This window comes from Castanea sativa, chromosome 9 (genome assembly GCF_040712315.1).
Source record: "Castanea sativa cultivar Marrone di Chiusa Pesio chromosome 9, ASM4071231v1".
NCBI lineage: Eukaryota > Viridiplantae > Streptophyta > Magnoliopsida > Fagales > Fagaceae > Castanea > Castanea sativa.
This window is the reverse complement of record NC_134021.1, coordinates 15,771,319-15,796,751: the sequence shown is the minus strand read 5'-3', so window position 1 is coordinate 15,796,751 and position 25,433 is coordinate 15,771,319. Positions and strand designations below refer to the sequence as shown.

General features: G+C 34.8%; 1 protein-coding gene across 1 annotated transcript; it reads right to left on the bottom strand.

Annotated features, from left to right (window-relative positions):
• Window positions 1–6,212: 6,212 nt before the first annotated feature.
• On the bottom strand, window positions 6,213–11,943 carry LOC142609343 (dnaJ protein ERDJ3A). The gene is made up of 7 exons (XM_075780914.1): window positions 11,510–11,943; window positions 10,789–10,844; window positions 9,618–9,691; window positions 8,752–9,278; window positions 8,326–8,667; window positions 7,252–7,596; window positions 6,213–6,908 (listed from the first exon to the last, which is right to left on the bottom strand). The coding sequence occupies exons 1-7, from the start codon at window positions 11,591–11,593 to the stop codon at window positions 6,612–6,614; spliced, it is 1,725 nt and encodes a 574-aa protein (XP_075637029.1). The 5' UTR covers window positions 11,594–11,943; the 3' UTR covers window positions 6,213–6,611.
• Between the last annotated feature and the right edge of the window lie 13,490 nt (window positions 11,944–25,433).

The following is a 25,433-nucleotide window of genomic DNA, read 5'->3' as shown; positions in this document are numbered from 1 at the left end:
TTTGCTTAAAAAATATATATATGAAAAAATAAATTTTTTTTCTTTATTCTTCAAAGTATTTAAAATTTTGGATTTATAGCAAAACAACATCATTTGTAATTGTAAAAAAGTCAAAAAAAAATGGTAGAGAAAAAAAAAATTAACATAGAGGTTTTTTTAGTATAAGGACATAAGTAGTTTTTTTATTAGTATTATTATTATATGTAAATTATAGGATCTAGTAATTAAAGCCTTGTGGACTTGTGGTTGAGGTGCATTGAGAAAGCTTTAAAAAAAAATAAGTGTTTAGCTAGAAAAAGTGTAGCTAATCACTTTTTTTTCTCTACCATAAGTGCAACCGACTTTGTGTTCCAAACTCCAAACTAATGAAAAGAGGTTTAGTACTATAAATATGACAAAATTTCAAAAATCACGTGAATCCACAATTAAAATTATTTTTCTATCCACTAATAACAATCTATTACATAATATTATTGTGTAACTCCGTGCATATGCACAGATACAATAAAAATAATCACAATTATACAGTTCAAATTACATATATATATATATATATATATATATATATGTATGTATATGTAAGGTCACAATTTGTACCTAAACCCAATAATAGGAAGGGTATAGGCCCAAAGAGCCCAATACAATAAATTTGTAGAGAGTGGATTTGAAATCTGGTTTCTTATGAGCTTAGCTAACAACGGTAGTGGCCCAAGATTACAAAACAATATTGATGGACTAGTTTCTATGATGAAAAATTGTCCTCGAACTCAAGTCGAGGAGCTGGTTCTTATATTTCTTTCTTCTTAAAGACAGATTACAAATATATTCAATCTCAAGTGTTTTCTCTCTTTATCTCCCGATCCCTTTCTCTTGGGGCTTTTCCTCTCCTCTTTCTATCCTTCACGTATGGATCAGATTGTCGATCAGGATACTTGTCCCATCAGCACCTTCTTGAAACTTTTAAAGATAGCCATAATACTGAACACTGCTACTCAGGCATCACTTCCTCATTAATGCGGTCAGAGAGTTAGTTGCAGAACATTCAATACGGTGGCAATAGCTTTTCCTTTAGATATTTCATGGTTTTCTTTTGTCCTATACCCCTGTGTTGCACATCCTTATCAACAGAGTCTCATGGGACATTGTCTCTGAATGGCAGATAACTCATTCCGACCTCGGCTTAGCTGATCTGAGGAGACGTTCCTCTTCGGACCAACTTCTAGGATGATCACGATCAAACCTTGCTTCTTTATAAATTAATACAGACCCTTAGTAAGATGTTTACTCATTCTCGGACCACTAAATGTTCTCGACTTGGGCCTCCGACCCATTATGCACATAAATGTACACTTCTAAGCCCATCTCCCCCACAATAGCCCCTCGAGATTCTTCTTTCGGGCTCCTCGATAAGAAAGAAGAATTTTGATGCCACCAAAATCATTCTATTCCCATTACACGTATCTTCTAACTACGCGAATGTCTTTTTACCTGCCCAAGGCATGTACCTGGCGCTTCAGCTTCTGAGACACTCCCTCATTAAATTTCTACGGCTTTATGTCCTCCACGTTCTACGGTGCGATGCGGATCCAACGGTTGAGGACTTTGCTAGAACCCAGGCGGGAATTTTCCCGCTTGTAAACCTCCTTTGATATAAATATCATCTAATCAAATCATTCTCCCCATTTCAATACTCATACAACAAACCTGCAAAACTTTTCAGTCTACAAGTGCCCTCACAATTACCAAGAACTAGTCCGAGGAGATTTTTCTTCCTAGAGTAAGTCTTCATAAACCTCTTCGTTCATTTTCTTTTCATCTACTTCTCTCTCTCCTGTGTCTTTCTCCTCGGCTCTGTTTTTCCTTTCTTTATCTTTCAATACCTCCAACCCTTCCTTGGTAATCGGTAGATTCACCCCTCTAGTAGATTCCGAGGAAAATAGAAGAGTTTAAAGTTCTGTATAGGATCCTGCCCAGAGTGTCCATTAGATACTGTAAGTTAGGAGAATGGCATGAGAAAATGCGGAAAGGGGAAGTAGTGATCCCAATGATCGCCTTTATAGAGGGGAGGATGAGAATCCCCATGGATAAATTTTTGGATCTATAGCAAAACAACATCATTTGTAATTGTAAAAAAGTAAAAAAAAAAAAAATGGTGGAGAAAAAAAAAACATAGAGGTTTTTTTATAAGGACATGAGTAGTTTTGTTTTTATTAGTATTATTATTGTGTAAATTATAGGATCCAGTAATTAAAGCCTTGTGGTTGAGGTGCATTGAGAAAGATTTTTTAAAAAAGTGATTAGGTAGAAAAAGTGTAGTGAGCCTTTGAGTGATTATAAAGGGTAAAGCATGGCACAAGATTGGTATGATATACATTATGTGTTCCAAACTCCAAACTGATCAAAAGAAGTTTAGTCGTAAAATACTAAAAAAATGACAAAATTTCAAAAATCACGTGAATTATACATTATGTGACTTGCTTTAGTAAGATACCTAACAATCTTCTTTCATATAAAAAGGAGCTGTTATGTTACAATAATTTCACAACAAATCTAGGTGGCATGTTATTATTAATTCTAATTTAAATCCACAATTAAAATTACTTTTTTATCCACCAATAACAGCATACTACATAATATTATTGTGTAGCTTTGTATATATACACAAATATAATTAAAAATAATCACTATTATACAATTCAAATTTTATATATATATATATATATATATATATATATATAATTTAATTGGATTCATACTTTTCGATTTTTACACCTAATAATTCACTTGCTATAAAAATTAAAAAATTAGATGGACATGTGGTACAAAATTGTACTTCAATTGAAATCCAATTTAGAATTTAATTGGATTTGAACTTTTCAATTTTTACACTCAATAATTCACTTGGCACAAAAATTAAAAATTAAATGGGACATATAACACAAAATTGGACTCTAATTGAAATTTAATTTAGATTCTAATTTGATTTTCTCTACGCTTTGGCTTATTTTATATATATATATATATATATATATATATATATATATATATATATATATATAGTGAAAGTATTGTAAAAATATTATGGACAATTAATTTTTTTATTAAAAAAAAACTATTGCCGATTCAAATATCTTTTTTTTTTTTTTTTCCATTTCCTTCTACCAATACCCACATATTTAAATTGAAAAAAAATGCATGACTCGAAGAAGATTAAAACCTCAAACTCAAAGGGTGGATCAATTTTGTTTTTCAAGATGAGATTTACCTCAATTTTTTTTTTCCTTTTTTTTAATCTGTGGGTGATCATTCTTTAATTTATGAGAAAAGCAAGTAAATCGGCTTTGTGGTGCGTAGCACTATCCTTTGCCGCAAAATGTGAGCTGAGTTCACATAAACTCCCATCTTGGCAAAACGAGTCATGAAAAAAGAGAGAGAGAGAGCTGAGTTCACATAAACTCCCATCTTGGCAAAACGAGTCATGAAGAGAGAGAGAGAGAGAGAGAGAGAGAGGTAAAATTCAAGGTACAATTTGCAAAGCCATTTACACCGTGGAAGTTTCGTAAGCTGCAACGTGTCACGTTGCCATGTGCCATCACGTGACATGCATTGGAGAGAGTCCCAGGAATCACGGCGATCAATACTTGGATCCAATGGCAAATTTGTTGAAAAAAAAAATACTAAATTAATGCCTCAAATTTAGCGAAAATTATATGTTGTATCTGGCATATATGCCGGGTCTCTCACACAGAGGTGAGCTCCACAGTGTATGGGACCGGTCAGTGTGTGAGTGACCCGGCATATATGCTGGGTACACCATATACCAGCTCCAAATTTAGGGAGGGAGTTGATTTAGGTGACAGGACTTTGTGAAATATTCTTTGTCAAATAATGTCATTATCTAGACATAAGAACATAGATGCGATCAAGTCATGTGTGCTTGGGTACAAATTATTTGTTATCATAGGGATTATAAAATTATTAGTATAGGTCCCAGCTAAAAATTAATGTCTTGGGGAAACAACATTATTTGTATAAAATTATGAAGATGTTTGTCTAGACTCTAGAGGTTTGTGGTTTGATTATTGGACTACTTGATTAGTTTCTTTCTCCGCCAGAAAGAACATGGATTTGAATTTTCCATCAATTTATTTATTATTAAGGAAAAAAATTACAAAAAAAATGTGTGAGATAACAAGAAATAATTTTTTAAGCTGAAAGCAGTAGATACTACAAAAGATCATAAAATCAATATTATATTTTGAATAAAAGCTTAAGGTTACAACCTTACTCAATAAAATAAATATTATATTTTAAAAATCTAACCGTTGAATTGCATGTTCTTTACGCTCTTAATATACATGTCAAATTTTGTGTTAATTGAATTTTATATACGATATGATTAAACTTATATTTTATGCATAATTTTAAACTACAAAAATTTGCAATTTAAACAATTTATTGATAACATAGTTATTAATCTTTAATTCTCTAGCAATTTTGCAAGCATGGAGGATATAAAAAGAAGATGTAATTCAATAATAGATTTGTCAAAATTTACTTCCAATAAAAAGATATTGTATTAAGGTTATAACTAATTTTAAAACTAAAACTACAACCAATTTTGTAGCTAAACTTTGTCTATATATATAAACAAGCTATCCTCTTTGAGAGGGTGGGAAAAAATAAGTATTGTAAAATGGGCACAAGCAATTAGGGATGGCAATGAGGTGGGGCGGGGCCGAAGGATGGGGTCTTCGTCCCCGTCCCGCAAAGTTTTGTCTTGCCCCATCCCCGCCTCGCCCTATATGATGAGGAAAACTTTTTCACTCCATTCCCGCCCCTTGGGGCCCCGCAAAGCCCTGTCCCACCCCATAAAACTCTACTTTATGTTAATTTTCCTTACAACTAATATAATTTTTTTTAATGAAACTTATTTCATTAATAAAAATATAGTTGAAATTACAACTAAATTTATCCTATCAAATCAAATCAATTTTTAGAAAAAATTGAATAATATATCCAATTGTATAACAAGACAATCATAAATAAAAAAATAAAAGAAAATCTCATAGTATAACACATAACAAAATAGGCAGAGAATCACATTGGATAGAATAAAATAAGCCAATATTGATATGTTTGTTTAATATAGTAGGGTTTTAGGGTATAAAAAATTTACAATTATAACACTTAGCAACGCCGGGCGGAGCAGGGACGGGGAGGGGCGGGGCTGGGTGGGTCTAAAAAGTCTAAACGCATCCCCGCCCCATAGTACGGGGATAAAATCTTGCCCCATCCCCGCCCCACTACTTTTGCGGGCGGGAAAAACCCGCACGAGGCGAAGCGGGGAGGGGCGAGGAAAAATTTTCATCCCTACAGTCAATTACAAAATAGATGCCTAGGAGGCTACAGAATGGGCTACCATTAGTTGCTAGTTTTGAACTTTTTGATTACATGAGGGAAAAAAAGAATTTGCAAGAAGAGTCAATCTCTTGGTTACTATAATGTTTTTTTAAATTTACTATCTAGTATTTTAGTTCTATATTCTAGTTGAAGAGTCGTGTCCAACGTTTCAGGAGTCTCACAATTTTATTATTGATTTAAATTTATAAATTAATAAAATGTGTGATTAAATAAAAAGCTAAAATGTAAAACTGAAAGCAAGATTGAATAAACTTTCAAGTTTATTCAATTAAGACTTTTTCATCAACTTTTGTTATATGTTGTTATTAATTTTTCAATTTTTTAAATTTTTCTTCAAATTTTTTTAAATTAAAAAAAAAATCAATTAATGATTAAAAAATACAGATTTAAAAAAAAATAACAAAAAGACCTTAATTGAATAAATCTAAAAGTTAGATAACTAAAATGAATTTAAAAAAAAAAGTTAAAAAACTTAAATAAAATCTGAAGAAACTTAAAAAATGAGTTTTGCATTTTAGCATACATAAAACAAAGCTTATAAATTGAGTGGCTGGGTTTCATACTTTTGTGGTCATGATCTGCTTTTGCACCATTACTTAATATAACCCAATTAGCACATCTTGAGCCCACGGGTTAGTGGCAAAGAACAATCTCCCCAGGCCCAATGATTGGTACCTAATTCCTACACCTTCATCTAGCATTCTCTAAAGTCTAAACAAACTTAAAATGAGCGTAGAGATCAAATAAATAATAATAATAATAATAATAATAAGATAAAATTTCACAAGAACCAAACCAGAAAATGAAAAAATAATAATAATTAGATTTCATACATCTGAACGTATGTATGAAAACTCTTTATCATCTTTGTAACAAAAACCCCTTCTATAGGGCCAGGGATTTTCCCACCCATTCTGCAAATCTCTTGTAACTGCACTTTTACATGACAACTAAATGCTTCTACCTAATTAATGATTTGTCGTCCAACTCTACGCTACTCCCCTCCACTCCTCCTCCCTCCCTCCTCAATCCAAACAGGCCCTAAATGATGGCTAGAGGCTATATGTGGGACTAAACCAAAATGCATCTCTTTGCTGAGTCTTTGCTTTAGTCCCAATGATCTGTATTTATACTGTACTCAAGATAAATGACACTATCACTCTGAACTATGTACAAGTATTTTACAATTAGCTCTCTTGCTTAAGGACCGGCTTCTTTCTTGTCTCCCTAAACTGTATGTCCCCATTAAGAACAGAGCCGATGAACCTCTCTACTTCTTCTATCGTCATTTCACCAACAAACGATGCAAACTTTCTCTTCCGTGGTTTGTAGGCCACTAAGAGCTTATCTACTGATTTAAAACCTGCTTTTTCAAATGCATTTAAGAATGCTGACTGCTTGGTGGCATCTAAGACTGCGTAGGAAATGGAATCCCTAGAGCCAAAGGCTGAATTCTGTCGCCTTGTGAGTGATTTCTGAGAAACCTGAAAGCACAATTATTCATCAGACCCAAAAAGTAAATAAATAAATAAATATCATGGCAAAGGAACTTCCAATATGTGAAAAACCTTGATTTATTGACTTTGGATGACTTTCATGTTCTCTCTCCAGTTAAGATGTAAAAACTTACTATATGTTTGAATCCCCCACCCCAATCTGATGAAATAAAAATTATTACGCATTTTTTTAATTGGCAACTTACACACCCATTGGGTCTTTGAATCACATACTTACCCAGTTGAGCTATATAGCATATTGACACAAATAATTGGAATATTTTAACCTACCCACTCAACCAAGAAAACTATGCAAGAAAATTAGACTCACCATAGATAGGATTGATTCCAGCTTCTCCCTTGCTCTGGAAGATCTGAAAGCACCAATAATGCAAACGGGAGTTGATTCTCCACATAGAGCATCAAAATTAGAACCCGTCAGCAGAGGTATCCGCTTCTCCTCTGTACTAGTTTTTGCCTTTCTGGTTCCTTCCTTCTTGTTCTTTTTCTCAAAACCACCAAGTAATATACTAAGATCATTAACTGCAGATTTGATGTCTTTCACAGAGATCCCTGTTTTTAGGACATGCTTCTCTCCATTTGATAGCCAACCAACTATGGCCGGAAGTGCATCAACTCCTAACCTTCTCACAGTCAGATCAGTAACATCTTGAACCTAGAGCAATGTAATAAATGAATGAATTACTCTATCTTTTATTAGATTATCTACTTCGAGTATGCAAATAACCTAGAAGTACCCTCTGCCCAAGTGAGATGTTGCAGGTTTAAGTCTGGAAATGACAAAATTTGTCACCACACTGGTTTGGAGGAATCTCATCCAATCCATTACGTGGCGACTCATAAAACCATCTACATGTATTATTTAAAAAATTATATGACTCCATTATATAGATCATGTCACTAAAAGTACACAAGGATAGTTTTATTAATTGTCATGTAGTGGCATGGAGGAATTTTCCTCCAAACCGATTTGTAGGTTAACTTTTTCCATCTGGAAATCAATCTCCCCAAAAATTGTAAGGCTGTCAACCAACCATCACTTTCGAACTCCACAAAAGCAACATATTTTTTTTTGGTATGTAAACAGCCTAAGTGTCTTTTTCATCATAAGAAAAAGAGTCTGATTCAATTTGCTAAGAAAGCTAACCTGGCAAGCCTAATCAATGATTTTAATACAAAAGCATTCCATTTAAATATATGCAAGTAAAGAAAGTGTTGTCATTTTATAAACTCCTTATTCTTTCCAATAGATTCTGCCACTGTACACCCTATCAAAATCATTAACGATTTCAGGCCAGACTGAATCAACAGTATCTTCTTTTCACTGAAGAAAGGTCTATAAAGGAAAACAAGTAAATCAAACTAATGGGCAGAGATAACATACCTGTGCATCATATAGAATGAAGCGCTTGCGATACAACCCACTGAGGACACGCCAGATAACAGGTGTATCCTTTTTGGTGGAAAGAAGTATGACCCTAGGTAATTTTTCACTGGTCACAGAGGGAAACTCAAAATGCCTCAGGTCAACACGTTTTGAAAATCTTGGCAAGTGTTCTTGGCAGAATGATTTCAAATCCTGCACAGCCAACTCACCATTGTACTCCACCAAAGAACCCTTGTCACTTGATATGTATGAATAAATAAATACCCTGGGTGCTCTACGGGGATATATGCCAAGGACCTTACAGAAAGACAGTTCTGTTTCACAGTTTATGCTTCCAACCTGTCAGAGGGAAAAACAAAATAAGCATACACTGATCAAAGGAATGTCTAATGCTAGAGAACATAAAGAAAAACACAGGAGTACCTGTAAAGCTCCCTGCAGTGTACTGGCTACCTCCTCTAAGATTGACTCAATATGTTGATTCCCCTTCAATGTGGGAGTGTACGACAACAAAAGCCAAGTCATCCCTTGTTCACTTATTTCTTTCTGAAAGACCTGTGAATTTATGGTCCTGATGTTCTTTGGGGAACTCCTAGGGCCAGATTGAGACCTGGTTGAACCACCAAAACCACCAAACTGACCCCCGCCTTTTGTATCACCGCCAAAAAAGTTGGAAAAAATATCATTCAAGCCAAAACCAAATGAGCCTGGACCACCAGAGCCACCAAAGGAAAACGAAAATGACTTGGAGCCTCCACTCCCACCCATACTCTGCCATTCACCAGGTCTGAAAATATTCTGACCATGTCCTGGTCCACCACCACCACTTGTGAAGTAAGTATATCCATCATTGTCCTGTGAATAGCCAGCATCAAATCTAGGACTAGCCTTCTCATCCCCATACATATCATAATTCTTTCTCTTTTCTTCGTCAGATAAAATCTCGTACGCTGATGAAAACAAGAAGGTAAAGTCAACATTTCCAACAAAAATGAATGCCAAAAAGAAATACCCAAAAGCAAAATAAAAAGAACTGAATCATTTTTCATCTTATAATTACAAGAGATGTAGATCAGACCATACAGACTTCACATTGTAGTCACTTGCATTTGATCATTATTTAAACAGAAATAATTAATGGAATTGTTCTCATGATGACAACACGGGTACTCATTTACACGGATATTCTATATGCCAATTGGCTATGTAAGTAGACCCTTTTTATATTTATATTTAAAAAATAAAATAAAAACCTGCACGGGATACAATGCAATTTAGAAATATCATACCATTATTAATTTCAGCAAACTTCTCCTGAGCACCCTTATTTTTGTTCTTGTCTGGGTGATATTGAAGAGAGAGCCTAAAAGAAATATTAGAAACAACAGTAATTAAATGGAAACAATATAAAATATAGGGGAAAACTTAGTACAGTACTTAGGTACTATTCCTTAGGTTCCCTCTTAAGATTTTGTTATGTAGATTTTTTCTCATAAATGGAAGTATATTTTTTTAGATAAGTAGCAATATGGATTAATTTTTAGAAGGGAATCTAAAATACAGCATCTAAGGTACTGTGCATTTGCTATAATTTAGTAAACTTATATACAAATATAATGAAGCTAATGCATTTATACTAAACAGATACATTGTCCGTTACAAACCTTTCCAAACATTGAAATCGAAAGTGGAATAATTGAAGCCAAACTACAATTTTCAGGGTCTTAAATAACCCATGCTTTTCCCAAAACTCATAAACCAATAAATCGGGCTGGTGTGTAGCTACTTGATGAAAATAAGGAAAAACATAACTTATCAGAAAAAAAAAAAAAAAGAAGGAAAAACATGACAATGCTTATCCTGTTCTATACTGCCTTATCAAAGTAAAATTTTTTCTGCAAAATACTGTTCAAGATCTTCAAAGAACCCTAGTACACAGAAGCGTTCAAAATGATACTAACACCAAATTTTCACTACCCCACATCACCATTAACTGCTAGGACCACCATTATTGACAAAACTAACACTTAAACAGACTTTATCCATTCAAAGCAAAGTACAACTCAAAAAATACCCTTTAGACATATATTTCCATCTATAGCCCAGACTCAGGCTGGATCAAGCCAGGGCCATATTAGTAACAAAAAAGTGAACAATTTAATGTATTTTTGCAATTCATAATTACATCAAAGAAGACATTTCCCGTTTGGTACAACTTTTTTTTTATTTCATTTTATTTCAGCTTTTTGAAACTGGGGTTGAAAAGGCTGTATTCAGGAGAGAGAGGGGGGGGGGGGGGGGGGAAGGAGTGAAGCTTGAAAAAGTTGTGCACTTTGAAACTGAACCTTGTTACCAAACGGGCAATAGTGAATCACGGATCAGGTAATTTGATGTAGGAAGGACATGAATTTAGAGGTTACACAATAACATAACAGAGATGGAAATTTAAAGAAAACTTACTTGTGGAAAGCTTTCTGAATTTCGCGTTGACTTGCAGTTTTCTCGACCCCAAGAACCTAACAACAATTTTAATCATCCACAAAAAAGAGATAGATAAATACTCGGTAATTAATAAAAAATGCAAAGAAACGAAGAAGTAGGGACAATGCTTAAAAGATTATATGATATGAAGAAAATGATTATTGATATTTTCTAATTGGAACCCACAAAAAGATTAAAGATTAAAGATTCAAATTTGAAATTTCTTTTTGTTTCTGTGAAATCTAAATTACCTAAAGCACACAGAACTCCCCAAACATCGAAAGCTACAATATTTTTCCACCAAAAAATCTCTATACAATATGAACTATGAACTATTTCAACCCACAAAATTAATAGCATGAGAATTTCCCATCATCAACCTAATCAAGTAATCAACTTTAGAGCAAATAACCACAAAGAAACAAATTAAAATTGACATTATTACAGTAAAAATAATTAGCAATAATGTCAATTTATATTTCCCATTATCAATTTAATCAAGAAATCAACTTGAAATCAGATAATCACAACAACAACAACAACAAAAAAAAGAACAATATAGTTATTCAATCACTGCCAATTAGCACTCTCAAAGAAACAAATGAAAAAACAAACTTTTTTGTTTTCTAAAGCCACAATTAGCCAAAAACAAGTTCAAATTGACATTATTGTAAAGAATGAATTGACATGCTTTGCCTACCTTGTAGAGGTCCTTGGTTTTCGCTTCTAAGGTTAAAATAAAAAGCGAAACCAAGAGGAGGGTCAGGAATGGTAATCGGGTCATCTTATTCGGATTCGGGTTTCGCTGGAGAGTTCGAGCTTTTTCAGGGTTTTTAATGAGAGTGAGTTATGGAAAGCTACAGACAGAGACAGAGAAACGAGAGATTGAGAAATTTGGGACTATTAAATAGGTTTCCGCGGCGGAAAGAAAAATCCAGATCCTTCGGGGTTAAGGTCCGTTAGGTACACACGTGGCGGTGAGAGGGAGTTCCACGCGAATTAGCCAATGAAATTTCGAGTTAGAGGATGTTGTGAGGAAAGGAGAATGGGGGTGGGCCTGGTCCTATCCATGGTTTGAAATTGTGGCCCAACATTTGAGAGAAAAAGTGTACAGAACTCAAGTAGGGGCGTCACGGGTGTGTATGGGTTTGGGACTTTGGTTAAGTCAACAGGTTTTTTCAACCTAACTTATTATGACAGGTTAAAAAAAAGTTCAATTCAACTCAATTCATCACTGATGTTTAATTTAATCCAACCCATTTAGATTGGGCTAGATCCCTGAGTTAGACCGTTTGTTTTTTAAAATTATTATTATTATTATTATTATTATTATAAAATTGAGTATTACAACAATATTACCACAAATAAGAACAAATTTATAATAAAATAATCTCGAGAATAATACCAAATTATACAAGGAGAATTTAGAGTTTGGATTTTATTTAAGAAGAGATGCAAAAAAGTAAATAACAAAATTGTATTTTATATATATATATATATTGTATTTTTTATTTTTAAATATATATTAAATATAAGTGCACAATTTGTACCCGGACCCAAACGCGTGATGGGATTAGGCCCAAAGAGCCTTATGCAGTAAAATTTATAGAGCATAGGCTTGAAACCTAGGTTTTATGGATATTGGACAACAGATAGGCGGGCTAGATTACCACTATCTACACAATCAATGGATGAGAATAACAGAAATTCTCCTCGGACATAAGCCGAGAGTGGTTTGTATTGCCTTTCTTTCCTTTAACAATAAATTACAATTGAAGAAGCATCCTCTCCCTTTTTCCTTCTCTTTTTCCTTTTATATCACTCTCCCTCTTCCCTTCACCTTCCACGTGTAACACAAATCAATGATCCAGATCTTTTTCTTTCTCCACCGCCCTCTAGAAATCCTTAAATCACAATCAAGGAAGTCAATACAGTACCGGAAGCTATATCGGTTTGGCCACCAGTACGATATATTTCGAATACCGGTCAATACCGGTGTACCGTTTCGAGTTTACCGCTATTTTATATATATATATATACACACACACACACACACACACACACACCAAAATCTCTAGAACCATGTTTATAAGCATATAATATTTCACTTATATTATAGTAAATATAAAAGTTTATCATAAAACATTACCTCAATTCAGAACAAATTATTCATAATTTTAGACTTTAGTATCAATTAAAAGAAAAAAAAACACAATATAAAGAGTAGAAAGCTTAGTTGTTTATTGCATACTAAGAAAACAAATAATACTAATAAGTTAATGTAAATAAGTTACCATTATGCCCTTACAAAAATTCAAAAATTACAAAACTAAATAAATAAATAACTTTTTTCTGTACCAGCTGGTATTGCCTGAAATTGGCCGGTACACGGCCGGTATTTTTTTCGGTACAAAATAGAAGTGTACCAATATCGGTGCACTGGCTGGTACGGTATGTACCGGCCGGTACCGGCACGATATCGACCACCTTGATCATAGCTGTAAGGCTAATTGGTACTCTTCAGATGTCATTTCTCCATTAATGCGGTCAGAGAGGTAGGTGCAGGGTCTTTAATGCGGTGGTAGCAACTATTCCCTTGATATTTCTCATACGCTCTTCCTCTCTATAACAGCGTGAAACATATCTTTACCCACCAAACTTTCCAGAATCCTCTCCCCAAACATCATGACATGTCATACAATCTTTATTGGACTCAGACGAGGAGATGCCTCTCCTCGGACTACATTATCAACCTTTCCAGTAAAAGCTGACTTGTGGGCCTCAAAGGCTCTACTTGGACAGGCTTACACCATCAATATCAGGCACAAATACGTGTTTTGACCATTTTATCCCCACATTAAATATAGGTTGATTAAGTCGAATTAGGTTGATTTATGAATCTTATGACCCAAAATGATTCGAACCCAAGCATTACCCACTATAAAAAAAAAAAAATTTTAAAATTACAATCTAACCCAATCCACCAACTCAAAAAACTAGCCCAATCTAACCACAGTAAAAAAATAAAAAATTCACAATCCAACACAACCCACTGACCCAACTGGGCGGATTGGGTTGGATTATGGCCAGTTAGCTACGCACCCAGAAGAGAGAGATAGAAACGCTTTAAGTGGGCCTGTTTTTTGGCCCAAAGAATAAAAGTATGGGTTGATGTTCCAGCCTTGTGTCAAACCCGAACCTTGTATCCGGCCCATACATTCATCTCCACCCATTATTATTCAAAAACAAAGCTCTTCGTGTCACTATTTTGCAACCGGAGATGGAAAAAACAGAGCATCAATGCAGAGATGCTCAGCACTATTTTGGGCAATTTTTTTTTTTAAATGTACCTAATATATGAGCTCACCTCTCTGTTCTCTTTTACTCTCTCACACTTTACTCTTTCTTTCTTTTTCTTTCATTCTATAACACTAGCTAGTCTCTGGTCTTGTTATCAAAAACTATAATGTCTTCTTTTTTTTTTGGTTTGTGTGAGTGTTTCTAGCTCACAGTTTGAAACTTAGATTTTTCACAGCCCTTTTGAAAAAGAAGTAGAAGAAGAAGACAACACTTTCTATAGTTTATAGTTTGCAAAAGGTATATCTTTCATTTCCTTTGTTCCTTTTTATCTTTCGTTTGGATCTTGGTGTGTACAAATTTTTATTTCTTTGTTACCAAAAGGTCTCTTTTTTGGCTTGTGTGAGTGTTTCTAGCTCACAGTTTGAAGATTTTTCACAACCCTATTGAAAAAAAAAAAAGACAACACTTTCTATAGTTTGCAAAAGGTATATCTTTCATTTCCTTTGTTCCTTTTTATCTTCCGTTTGGATCTTGGTGTATACAACTTTTTATTTCTTAGTTAGGTGTGTAAAAGCCAAAAAGTGTTGGGCTTTGTAAAGCTTAGTTTATATGTTGATCTGGTTGATAATTTGACCCGACCTGAATAATGTTGCGTGATTTTTAATGGGAGATTTTCTGAGGTTTAGTCTATGGAGTGGAGGTTTGGGCCGACAAGCCCAAGTCGGAGTGCTGATGGACAAGCCTTTTGGGGGTCTGGGGCAACGCCCCTGGGAAATTTTTTTTTTTTTTTTTTTTTTTTTTTGCCCGTTTTGTAGCCCATAGTGAATCCTGTGCGTAGGATGTATAAAACGCAACTTTTTGTGATTAGGGTTTTGTGTAGTCAGTTTTGAGAGAGAAAAAGAATTGTAGCCGCACTCTGTATTTTTTCCCTGATAATAGTGAAATCCCTGCAACTCTGTGGACGTAGGCAAATTGCCAAACCATGTAAATATTGTCTTATGCGTGTGGTTATTTTTCTTTGGCATGTGTTTTCTCTATTTTTGTTTCTCACAGGTTTAGGAATTCATGGTAATTCCCTACAACTAGTATCAGAGCCTAGGGTTAGGTTTGAGTGGGAGCAATGGCAGAAGAAGCAGGAAAGACGTCTGGAATAGAAAAGTTCGATGGCACAAACTTCGCGTATAGAAGGATGTAGATTGAAGATTATCTCTATGGGAGGAAATTGCATCTGCCTCTTTTAGGGACAAAACCTGCGACTATAAAGGATGAGGAATGCGCTCTTCTTGACAGACAGGTACTGGGAGTTATCAGGTTAACGCTGTCTAGGTCTGTTGCACACAATGTTGTGAAGGAGAAGACCACTGTAGATCTGATAAAGGCTTTGTCTGGTATGTATGAAAAGCCATCAGCAAACAATAAGGTGCATCTGATGAAGAAATTGTTCAATCTGAAGATGGCAGAGAACGCATCAGTAGCACAACATCTGAATGAATTTAACACTATCACAAATCAATTGTCGTCTGTAAAAATTGATTTTGGTGATGAGATCCGTGCACTGATTGTTTTAGCTTCTTTGCCAAACAGTTGGGAGGCAATGAGGATGGCAGTAAGTAATTCTACAGGAAAAAAAAATCTGAAGTACAACGACATACGGGATTTAATTCTGGCTGAGGAGGTTCATAGAAGAGATGCAGGTGAAACCTCAGAATCTGGTCCTGCCCTAAACCTTGAGACAAGACGCAGAGGTAATGATAGAAATTCAAACCGGGGCAGATCAAAATCCAGAAATTCTAACCGGAACAGAAGTAAATCTAAATCAGGCCAACAAGTACAATGCTGGAACTGTGGGAAAACAGGTCACTTTAGGAGGCAATGCAAAAATCCTAAGAAGAAGAATGAAGATGACTCTGCTAATGCTGTAATAGAAGAGGTACAAGATGCATTACTTCTTGTAGTAGACAGTCCACTTGATGATTGAGTTCTGGACTCAGGATCTTCGTTTCATACCACTCCACACCGAGAAATCATACATAATTATGTTGCAGGTGATTTTGGTAAGGTGTATTTGGCTGATGGTTCAGTCTTGGATGTTATGGGTATGGGAGACGTCTGGATATTGTTGCCCAATGGGTCTGTTTGGTTAATGGAAAAGATTCGACATATTCCTAACCTAAGGAGGAATCTGATTTCTGTTGGTCAACTTGATGATGAAGGGCATGCAATACTATTTGTTGGTGGTACTGGAAGGTTACAAAGGGAGCTGGAGTATTGGCTTGTGGAAAGAAGATTGGTACTCTCTATATGACCTCAAGTCCAAGAGACATAGGTGCAATTGCTGAAGCAAGACTGATACAAGCCTATGGCACTTCAGACTTGGTCACATGAGTGAGAAAGGGATGAAGATGCTGCTATCAAAAGGAAAACTACCAAATTTGAAGTCCATTGATTTTGACATGTGTGAAAGCTGCATCTTAACAAAGCAAAAAAAGGTGAGCTTCTTCAAAACTGGCAGAATACCAAAGGCTGAAAAATTGGAGTTAGTACACACTGATTTGTGAGGGCCTTCTCTAGTCGCATCCCTTAGAGGTTCAAGGTGCTACATCACTTTCATTGATGACTCAAGCAAAAAGGTATGGGTTTATTTTCTAAAAAATAAATCTGATGTATTTGAAACTTTTAAGAAGTGGAAGGCTATGGTTGAGATAGAAACAGGTTTAAAAGTAAAATGTTTGAGGTCAGATAATGGAGGAGAGTACATAGATGGAGGGTTCAGTGAATATTGTGCTGCAAAAAGAATTAGGATGGAAAAGACCATTCCTGGGACACCACAGCAAAATGGTGTGGCTAAGCGCATGAACAGAACTCTCAATGAGCGTGCTAGAAGTATGAGGTTGCATGCTGGACTACCAAAAACTTTCTGGGCTGATGCTGTTAGCACTGCAGCTTACTTGATAAACCGAAGACCATCAGTTCCTATGAAGTTCAAACTTCCTGAGGAGGTTTGGAGCGAAAAATAGGTAAAGTTTTTCCATTTAAAAGTTTTTGGTTGTGTTTCTTATGTTCATATTGATTCTGATACTCGTAGTAAACTTGATGCAAAGTCTAAAATATATTTTTTCATTGGCTATGGTGATGAGAAATTTGGCTATAGGTTTTGGGATGAACAAATCAGGAAAATCATCAGAAGTAGAAATGTGATATTTAATGAACAGGTTATGTATAAGGACAAGTCAACTGTAGTGCCAAATGTTACAGGGATAGATTAAGATAAATCTAAGTTTGTCAACTTAGATGAATCGACTGAAAGCACTGTCCAGAAAATGGGTGAAGAAGATAAGGAGAATGTAGATTCACAAGTAGATCAGAGTACACATGTAGCTGAAGTCCGCAAATCTTCCAGGACCATTAGACCTCCACAGCGTTATTCACCCGCTCTAAATTATCTCCTGTTGACTGATAGTGGTGAGCCAGAATGCTATGATGAAGCTTTGCAAGATGAGAATTCAAGCAAGTGAGAGTTAGCCATGAAGGATGAGATGGATTCCTTATTGGGGAATCAGACATGGGAACTACTGAATTGCCAACAGGAAAGATGGTTTTGCACAACAAGTGGGTATATAGAATAAAGAATGAGCATGATGGTAGCAAACGTTACAAGGCCAGATTAGTTGTTAAATGGTTCCAGCAGAAGCAGAGTATTGATTACACAGAGATATTTTCTCCAGTTGTGAAAATGTCAACAATTAGATTGGTACTGGGAATAGTAGCTACAATAAATTTACATCTTGAGCAATTAGATGTGAAGACAACATTCCTTCATGGTGACTTGGAGGAAGACATTTACATGATTCAACCAGAAGGGTTCATTGTTCAAGGACAAGAGAATCTAGTCTGCAAATTGAGAAAAAGCTTGTATGGCCTAAAACAAGCTCCTAGACAGTGGTACAAGAAGTTTGACAGTTTTATGCATAGAATTGGGTTCAAAAGATGTGAAGCTGATCATTGTTGCTATTTTAAATTTTTTGACAATTCTTACATCATTTTATTGTTATATGTGGATGATATGCTCATTGCAGGGTCTAGCATTGAGGAGATTAATAATCTGAAGAAGTAATTGTCAAAACAGTTTGCAATGAAAGATTTGGGAGCTGCAAAGCAAATCCTTGGTATAAGAATCATTAGAGACAAGGCTAATGGTACATTGAAGCTTTCACAGTCAGAGTATGTGAAGAAAGTTCTTAGCAGATTCAACATGAATGAAGCTAAACCAGTAAGCACACCCTTGAGTAGTCATTTCAAACTAAGCAAGGAACAGTCACCGAAGACAGAAGAAGAAAGGGACTATATGAGCAAGGTGCCTTATGCCTCAGCTATTGGTAGCTTGATGTATGCTATGGTGTGTACAAGGCCAGACATTGCACATGCAATGGGAGTTGTGAGCAGATTCATGAGTTGGCCAGGAAAGCAGCATTGGGAGGTAGTCAAGTGAATTCTGAGATATTTGAGGAGTTCATCAGATACATGTCTTTGCTTCACAGGTGCAAGTTTGAAACTACAGGGTTATGTAGATGTTGATTTTGCTGGTGATATTGATAGTAGAAAGAGTACTACCGGGTTTGTATTTACTCTGGGTGGTACAGCTATATCTTGGGCCTCAAATTTGCAAAAGATTGTTACTTTGTCTACTACAGAAGCTAAGTATGTTGCAGCAACAGAAGTTGGAAAGGAGATGATTTGGCTACATGGCTTCTTGGATGAATTGGGTAAGAAGCAAGAGATGGGCATTCTACATAGTGACAGTCAGAGTGCAATTTTTCTTTCTAAGAATTCAACTTTTCATTCAAAGTCGAAGCATATACAGACAAAATACGATTTTATTCGGTACCTTGTTGAAGATAAGCTGGTAATACTTGAGAAGATTTGTGGATCTAAGAACCCGACAAACATGTTGACTAAGGGTGTTACTATTGAGAAGTTGAAGCTGTGTGCAGCTTCAGTTGGCCTTCTAGCTTGAGGACATAAGGATGAGTTGCAGGGATGAGGGATTGTGTTTGGAAGATAGCGGCTGATGTTGGTGATTGAACTAGTCTCCAAGTGGGAGATTTGTTGGGCTTTGTGGAGCCTAATTTATGTTTGATTCGGTTGATGACCCGACCCAACCCGAATAATGTTGCGTGGTTTTTAATGGGAGATTTTCTGAGCGCAAGATGTATAAAACGCAGTTTTTTGTGATTAGGGTTTTGTGTAGTCGGTTTTTCTTGATAATAGTGAAATTCCTGCAACTCCGTGAACGTAGGCAAATTGCCGAACCATATAAATACTATCTTGTGCGTGTGATTATTTTTCTTTGACGTGTGTTTTCTCTATTTTTTGTTTCTCACAGATTTAGGAATTCGTGATAATTCCCTACAAAAAGTTCTCCTGTTTTTTTGGTTTGTGTGAGTGTTTCTAGCTCACAGTTGAAACTTAGTTTTTTCACAACCCTTCTGGGAAAAAAATTCTAGTTTTTACCTAATAAAAAAGTTTATCTTGCATTTAGATCTGGATCTTTCTTCATGCATTGCTTGCAAAGATTTCTTTTTTGGCCTAGGAAACTAAATATATCTTTTTCACATCCTTACTTTTACTATATCAATTCATATCCTTACTTTTATTATAATAATAAAAAAATCAGATATTACTATATATATGAAGTATAATAAATTAATAACTAATAAGTGTCTTTGGAGACTAGAGAAAATGGATGGCAAAGTTCTGCACACTGAAGTCACTGCATCTGCATAAACTACAGTAGTTTTGATATTGTGCTATACTGCCTGTCGTATGTTGCGATCTTCTGATTTTATGTATGATAGAGCATGTGATATGCACGTGCATCTTTAGTACAGGTGACTTTGTGTAACTGGTCAATTGTAAAATAACTTAGTTTTTGTTTGATGATAATAGTAAAATAACTTAGCTTGTTTGTAAGAATCACTGTTCAACGGCTAATGCACAGTGATTGATTCTGTCTTCATTTAGTTATTAGTATATAATGCAGAGATCATGTAAATAGTTAATCTAATCAATGAAGAGAGTGTTTTTCTTCCCAATTATGCCTGCCATTTCTAAATTAAAAATAAAAATGATGCTCTTTTAGTGGTATTTTCGAGATCCAGGATTAATTTCTATGAGAGGCTTTTTTTTTAATATATATTTTTACTTATCTTACTCCCTTTATTAATTATAAGAGTTTTATACATTTACCCCTCTCCCTAACTGTATACCTTGTTTCAAGTTTTGACAAATAACCTCTGGCTAATACAGGAAGATTTACATATTATTTATCTCTCTCAACAATCCCAATAAACTATTATGTTACATTCTTATATTTTTTAGAATTCAACTCATGGATACTAAAAAAAGAAACCATTTTGCACATCTATTTCTTTTTCCCAATTTTTTTTAAAGGTTACACATTTCTCATTTATAGTGGAACATCCATTCATTCTAAAAAAGAACAAATTGGTACACTATATGGGTGGGAGAACTATCAATTGTTAAAAGATGTATATCTTAATTTATTTTGTTCTTTAATTTATTTTTTTAGAAATTCTTTTTACAATACTGAAACATCCTTTTTAGTGTTTTCATACACAAATTTGTAACAATTAAAAATAAAAGTTAGGGACTTAAGGTATGTTTGGATGGAGCCTCTACTCTCCCTCCCACTTCCTAATGTTGAAAAAAGAAAGCTTAAGTATTGTGCAAATTCCTAAATAAATCAAAATGCATATAGAATTTTTTGGAAGGTTATAGGTATATCTCAATTTACTCTTAAGTAGTTAAATTATGTATTTGTAAACATTTTTTTTATTTGAACTGTTTATTTAAGGTATTCTATTGATGAATGTATATTGACTCTTTGTGTTAGTATCTTTTAATTGATACTATGTTTTAGAAATAAATTACATTTTATACCTATATTTTAGGTTAAAATTAAAATTTTGTTTAGATATTTATTTATCTCATTACTTATAATAATTAGCATTAATTAAATCAAATTCATTTTAACTTTGTCTTTCAACCTTGCCCTCAACTAGAATCATAGCTACACTACCGGGGTTGTTGTGCATGATCTCTGTTCCATTGACAATTGAGTTGACTTTGTACATAGAGTCTGCTTGAGATCCGCTTATATTACTGAAACTGAAAACTTTTTCTGAAAATGCTATAGGTAAAAGTAAAAGTTAGCTGTAATTGTACAATAAAACTCATGAATAATACCAAAAAGTGCAGTAGGGCTCATGAATAGTATCAAAAATTAACTGAATAGTAAAATAAGCTGACTTTTTAATTTGAAGCCAAACACACACATAGTCTGATTATTTTTGTGAAAATCAAGTTATTTAACTCAATGGCATTTTCATCTTTCATAGAAACTTAAAAATTCTTTTTTTCGGGGTAGTAAGCAATGGAGATCAAAATGTTCAACGTACTCCATTTGTTTCTTTGGAGCAAGCCAATTCAAGTTTATTGTGGGCATGGTTTAGTCAAGGCATGCCTATTATAATAAAAAAAAAAGTTCCACCATTTTTTTTTCTTTTTCCCTCATCATGATTTAATTCTTTCAGTATCATTGCTTCAATTTTCTGCATCACTCTGGTACCATATGTATAATGTTGATTTTTAAAAGCAATAAATGTAAGGATAAAATGAAGTCTCCCAACTTCACTTGGGTTTGGAGAGGATTTTATTTGACCCATACATCAAGTCTTTTGGCCATGCATGCATATAGCCCTACGTAGACATGATACTCATCCTTTGTAGTATATGTACACTTGATATTACTGTTTGCCATAGCAGGAAAATCGTTTTCAAGAGTTAGGAAAATATTTGATTATGTTAAAATGAAGATTGACTGTTTCTTGGTTTTTTTTTTTTTTAAACAGGAATGATGAATCATGATCAGCGTTGTGTTCAATGTAACGAAGTTCCTCATCAAGCACTTACGCTAATATGCAGTAATTCAAATTGTAGGAATCTTGTCTGTGGCACAAATAGTCAACGAAGTCACTGTATTTATCACCATCTCATCAGACATGGCCATAGAGTCATATGGAATAGGACCCAACAAAGAGCAGAGATTTGTGCCTGTGCTGCTTGTAGGGGCACCATCCTTGGTGTAGAAGTGGCTGCAGTGCTCAGGCCAATTTATAATGTTCTTGACCGTAAATGCGACCATTATATGCATGGAGCCACATGTTATTATCGGGGTCACCATCTAGATATAGAAATGCATGTTCATCGGCGTCATACTTTTTCTGGTATGTTTGACCAGAATCGTGATGGTGGACTTGAGTATAAGACCCCAGATGATGACCGTGATTTTATGGATGTTAGTGGTATGCGTTGTTTTTTCTGTAAGGATGTCCCTCACCAACCCTTGAAGCTCAAATGTAATGGTGTAGCTAAATGCGCACATTCGATATGTGGCACTAGCAGATTCAGATCCAACTGCATCGATAAATTCCTTCGAGACGGTGCAGTTGTGAAATGGGATATGACAAATGAATCATTGTTGCTTTCTCGTTGTCCAAGCCGGGATGGTGGTGTAACTTTAATAGAGATGCAATCACCTGAGGTTACTGAATATTACAACGGTAAACGACGAAAATGTGATTGGAAAGGAGAAGATGGTAAGCAATGTGATGATAGAAATTTTGTAGTGGGAAATCATTATGAGATTGAAGAACATATAAGAACAAACCATCTTCACATTGAAGCAAATGAGGATGATAATGTCAATGATGATGGTGAAGGCAAAGGAGAAGGGAATGGTCATGAGTTTGATGATGATGATCCTAATAACAATGAGGATGCTGCTATGGAAAGTGATGATCAAGAACAAAGCACTGTTAGTAGTGTTGCAAGTTGTTCGAGGCACAGGTTTCAGCGAAGATTGGCGTTTTTGTTTGGTATGTCCTATTTGATGAGTCTGGTATAAATGCTATATTTACAATATTTTTACAATAAGTTCTAAGTGGCAAAATATTGCTAGTTCTAATATGAGCTCATCACCTTTTACCAACTAATAACAACTCTTGCAGTTGCCACTTAAGATTTATTGTGAATTATAAATGTAGCATTTTTTTTTTCTCAGTAAACTAAATGTAGCATTTCTTTTTTCTTTTCTTTTTTTTAAAAATGGTTTCCTCAATTAATTGATCACATTCAACTTTTTAAAGCATTCTTCCATGTTGGAATGTATAGGAAATGCTACTTCAAAAATGCATTAAGTTTTGTATGCCTTTAAACTGAAGGTATTGCAGATTTTAGTGACTTACTAGCAGGAATTAACAAGCTCGGTGTGTTTAATGTTTCATCTCCCATTTCCTCAATGTCTATTGGGCATCAACACATGACAGTTCCCAAAAAGTTGCAGGTAAGATGTAATTTAGACTTGGTAACCTGTATGGTCAAACTCAAGTACTCAACATGTTCTTGCATCGCACCTGTCCACTTTCCTATTATTTTGATGATTAACAGGTTTAATTTTCTGGCCAGTCAATGGTTGAGTTGTGTTCTCCATATAGATTTACAAAGTCTAGATAATCGTCATGATGATTTATTATTTCGTATAACATGTTGCACTCTCAATATCCTCTCTCATGCAGTGTGGGGTGTGAGATCCATCCTCATGTGATAGGGATGTGACATCCAACGGTTACACATAATACATCTCCTCTTGTAGCACCTAATATATTTAGAAGCCGGCTTGATAAATGACTTTTGTTTTGGCTGGGTGATGTTAAACAAATTGGGAAAAGCGTTGTACCTTGAATGAGGTAGAGGCTAAAAGTACTGGAACTTCAGGTTATTGGACTAATTATGATCAGGAAATAGAAGGGGAGTAGGAGAAAACAAGATGGAAAAAGACCTCACTGCAACTATCGAATTATACTAAAAAAGAAAGAAGAAAGAAAAAGACCCAGATTCACTTTAGTGTTCTAGGATTCACTCCTAGGGCTTAATGCTTCACACACTAGATAACACTAGTAGAAAAAGTCTAGAAACTGTCTTTATTTCTTAAGAGCATCAGCAATGAGCTCACCACTAATCCAAATTTCCAAATTTTGGAGAGTAAATCTCATGTATTTAGTATCTTCTCTCAATTATTTGTTTTTTTATAAGTTTATAAACAAATTAAAGGCTGAGGAAACTACATCAGTTAGCATCTTTACAAAGCCCATACTCGTATCCTATGAGATCCTTTGTAGCCTTTGGACAACTATAAGATGAAATTACTTGGCATGTGAAATTTGTGCAAGAACCACATAGAGGTGTTCATCTCATATATTACACACTTTCAGACGATTTTTTTTATGAGGATACTGCATGTGTACTAATGAAGGAAATCAAACTTCAGTATTGTTTGGTTTAACTATTTTTGAAATTCATTAAGATTGAATTGAAGTTATCAAAATGATATTTTCAAATCTTTTAAGTCTTTCTTGATGCCAGCCAGTGATATTGATACATCAATTGAAGTAATGATTCATTTTTATACGTCTCGCCTCCAGTTTTGTGAGATTACACCGCATAAATGTCATTTTTTCTGCTTTGGCACCTGAGAGTGCTCCTATTGTGTCCTAATGGCTAATCCTGACTTTTCTTTTGGTCCCCTTATTTTGATATTGTTATCAAATGTCCTTTTTTAATTGTTAAATATTATCTTTCTCTTTTCATGAATATGGTCATTGCCTTCATGGGTGATCGAAGAACCTCAGTTGCCCTTTATATATGTGCATATTCTTCAAGAATAAACTTCTTCCTGATTTTATCTCTCTGTTTGCTAAGGCATGTATGAACTTACCTGTTATGTATCTGTGTTGCATCGACCTCTATTGTTGGAAACGTTGATCAGAAGCTCAATCAAGCTTGTGCTTCTCTTTTTATTAATTAATGTCATTTATGTTGTTCCACATACATGTCCCAGTTTGAGTTGAATGTCCTGTCACAACTATTGTTTTTCGAATTACTTCATCTTAGTGGTTTTTTTTTTTCCCAATAGGTGCTTATAACAATGATAGCTGGCAACGGTAAAGGGGCAGCAAAGAACTTAAAGAAAGCACTGAAGCCCACTGATGACAGGTTTTTTAGTTTTTGTATTCAGCAGTTTCAGATAACTTTGTAAGAGGTTGTTCCTTGATGTGACCATGTTAGGTTCATGGCCATTGCCAAGTTTTTCAGGATAGTGATATGGCACTCATTAAATTAAATATATTACATAATGGGTGGTGTATAGTGTATGTAGCAGTTATAGAAGGCCAAGAAAGATACTA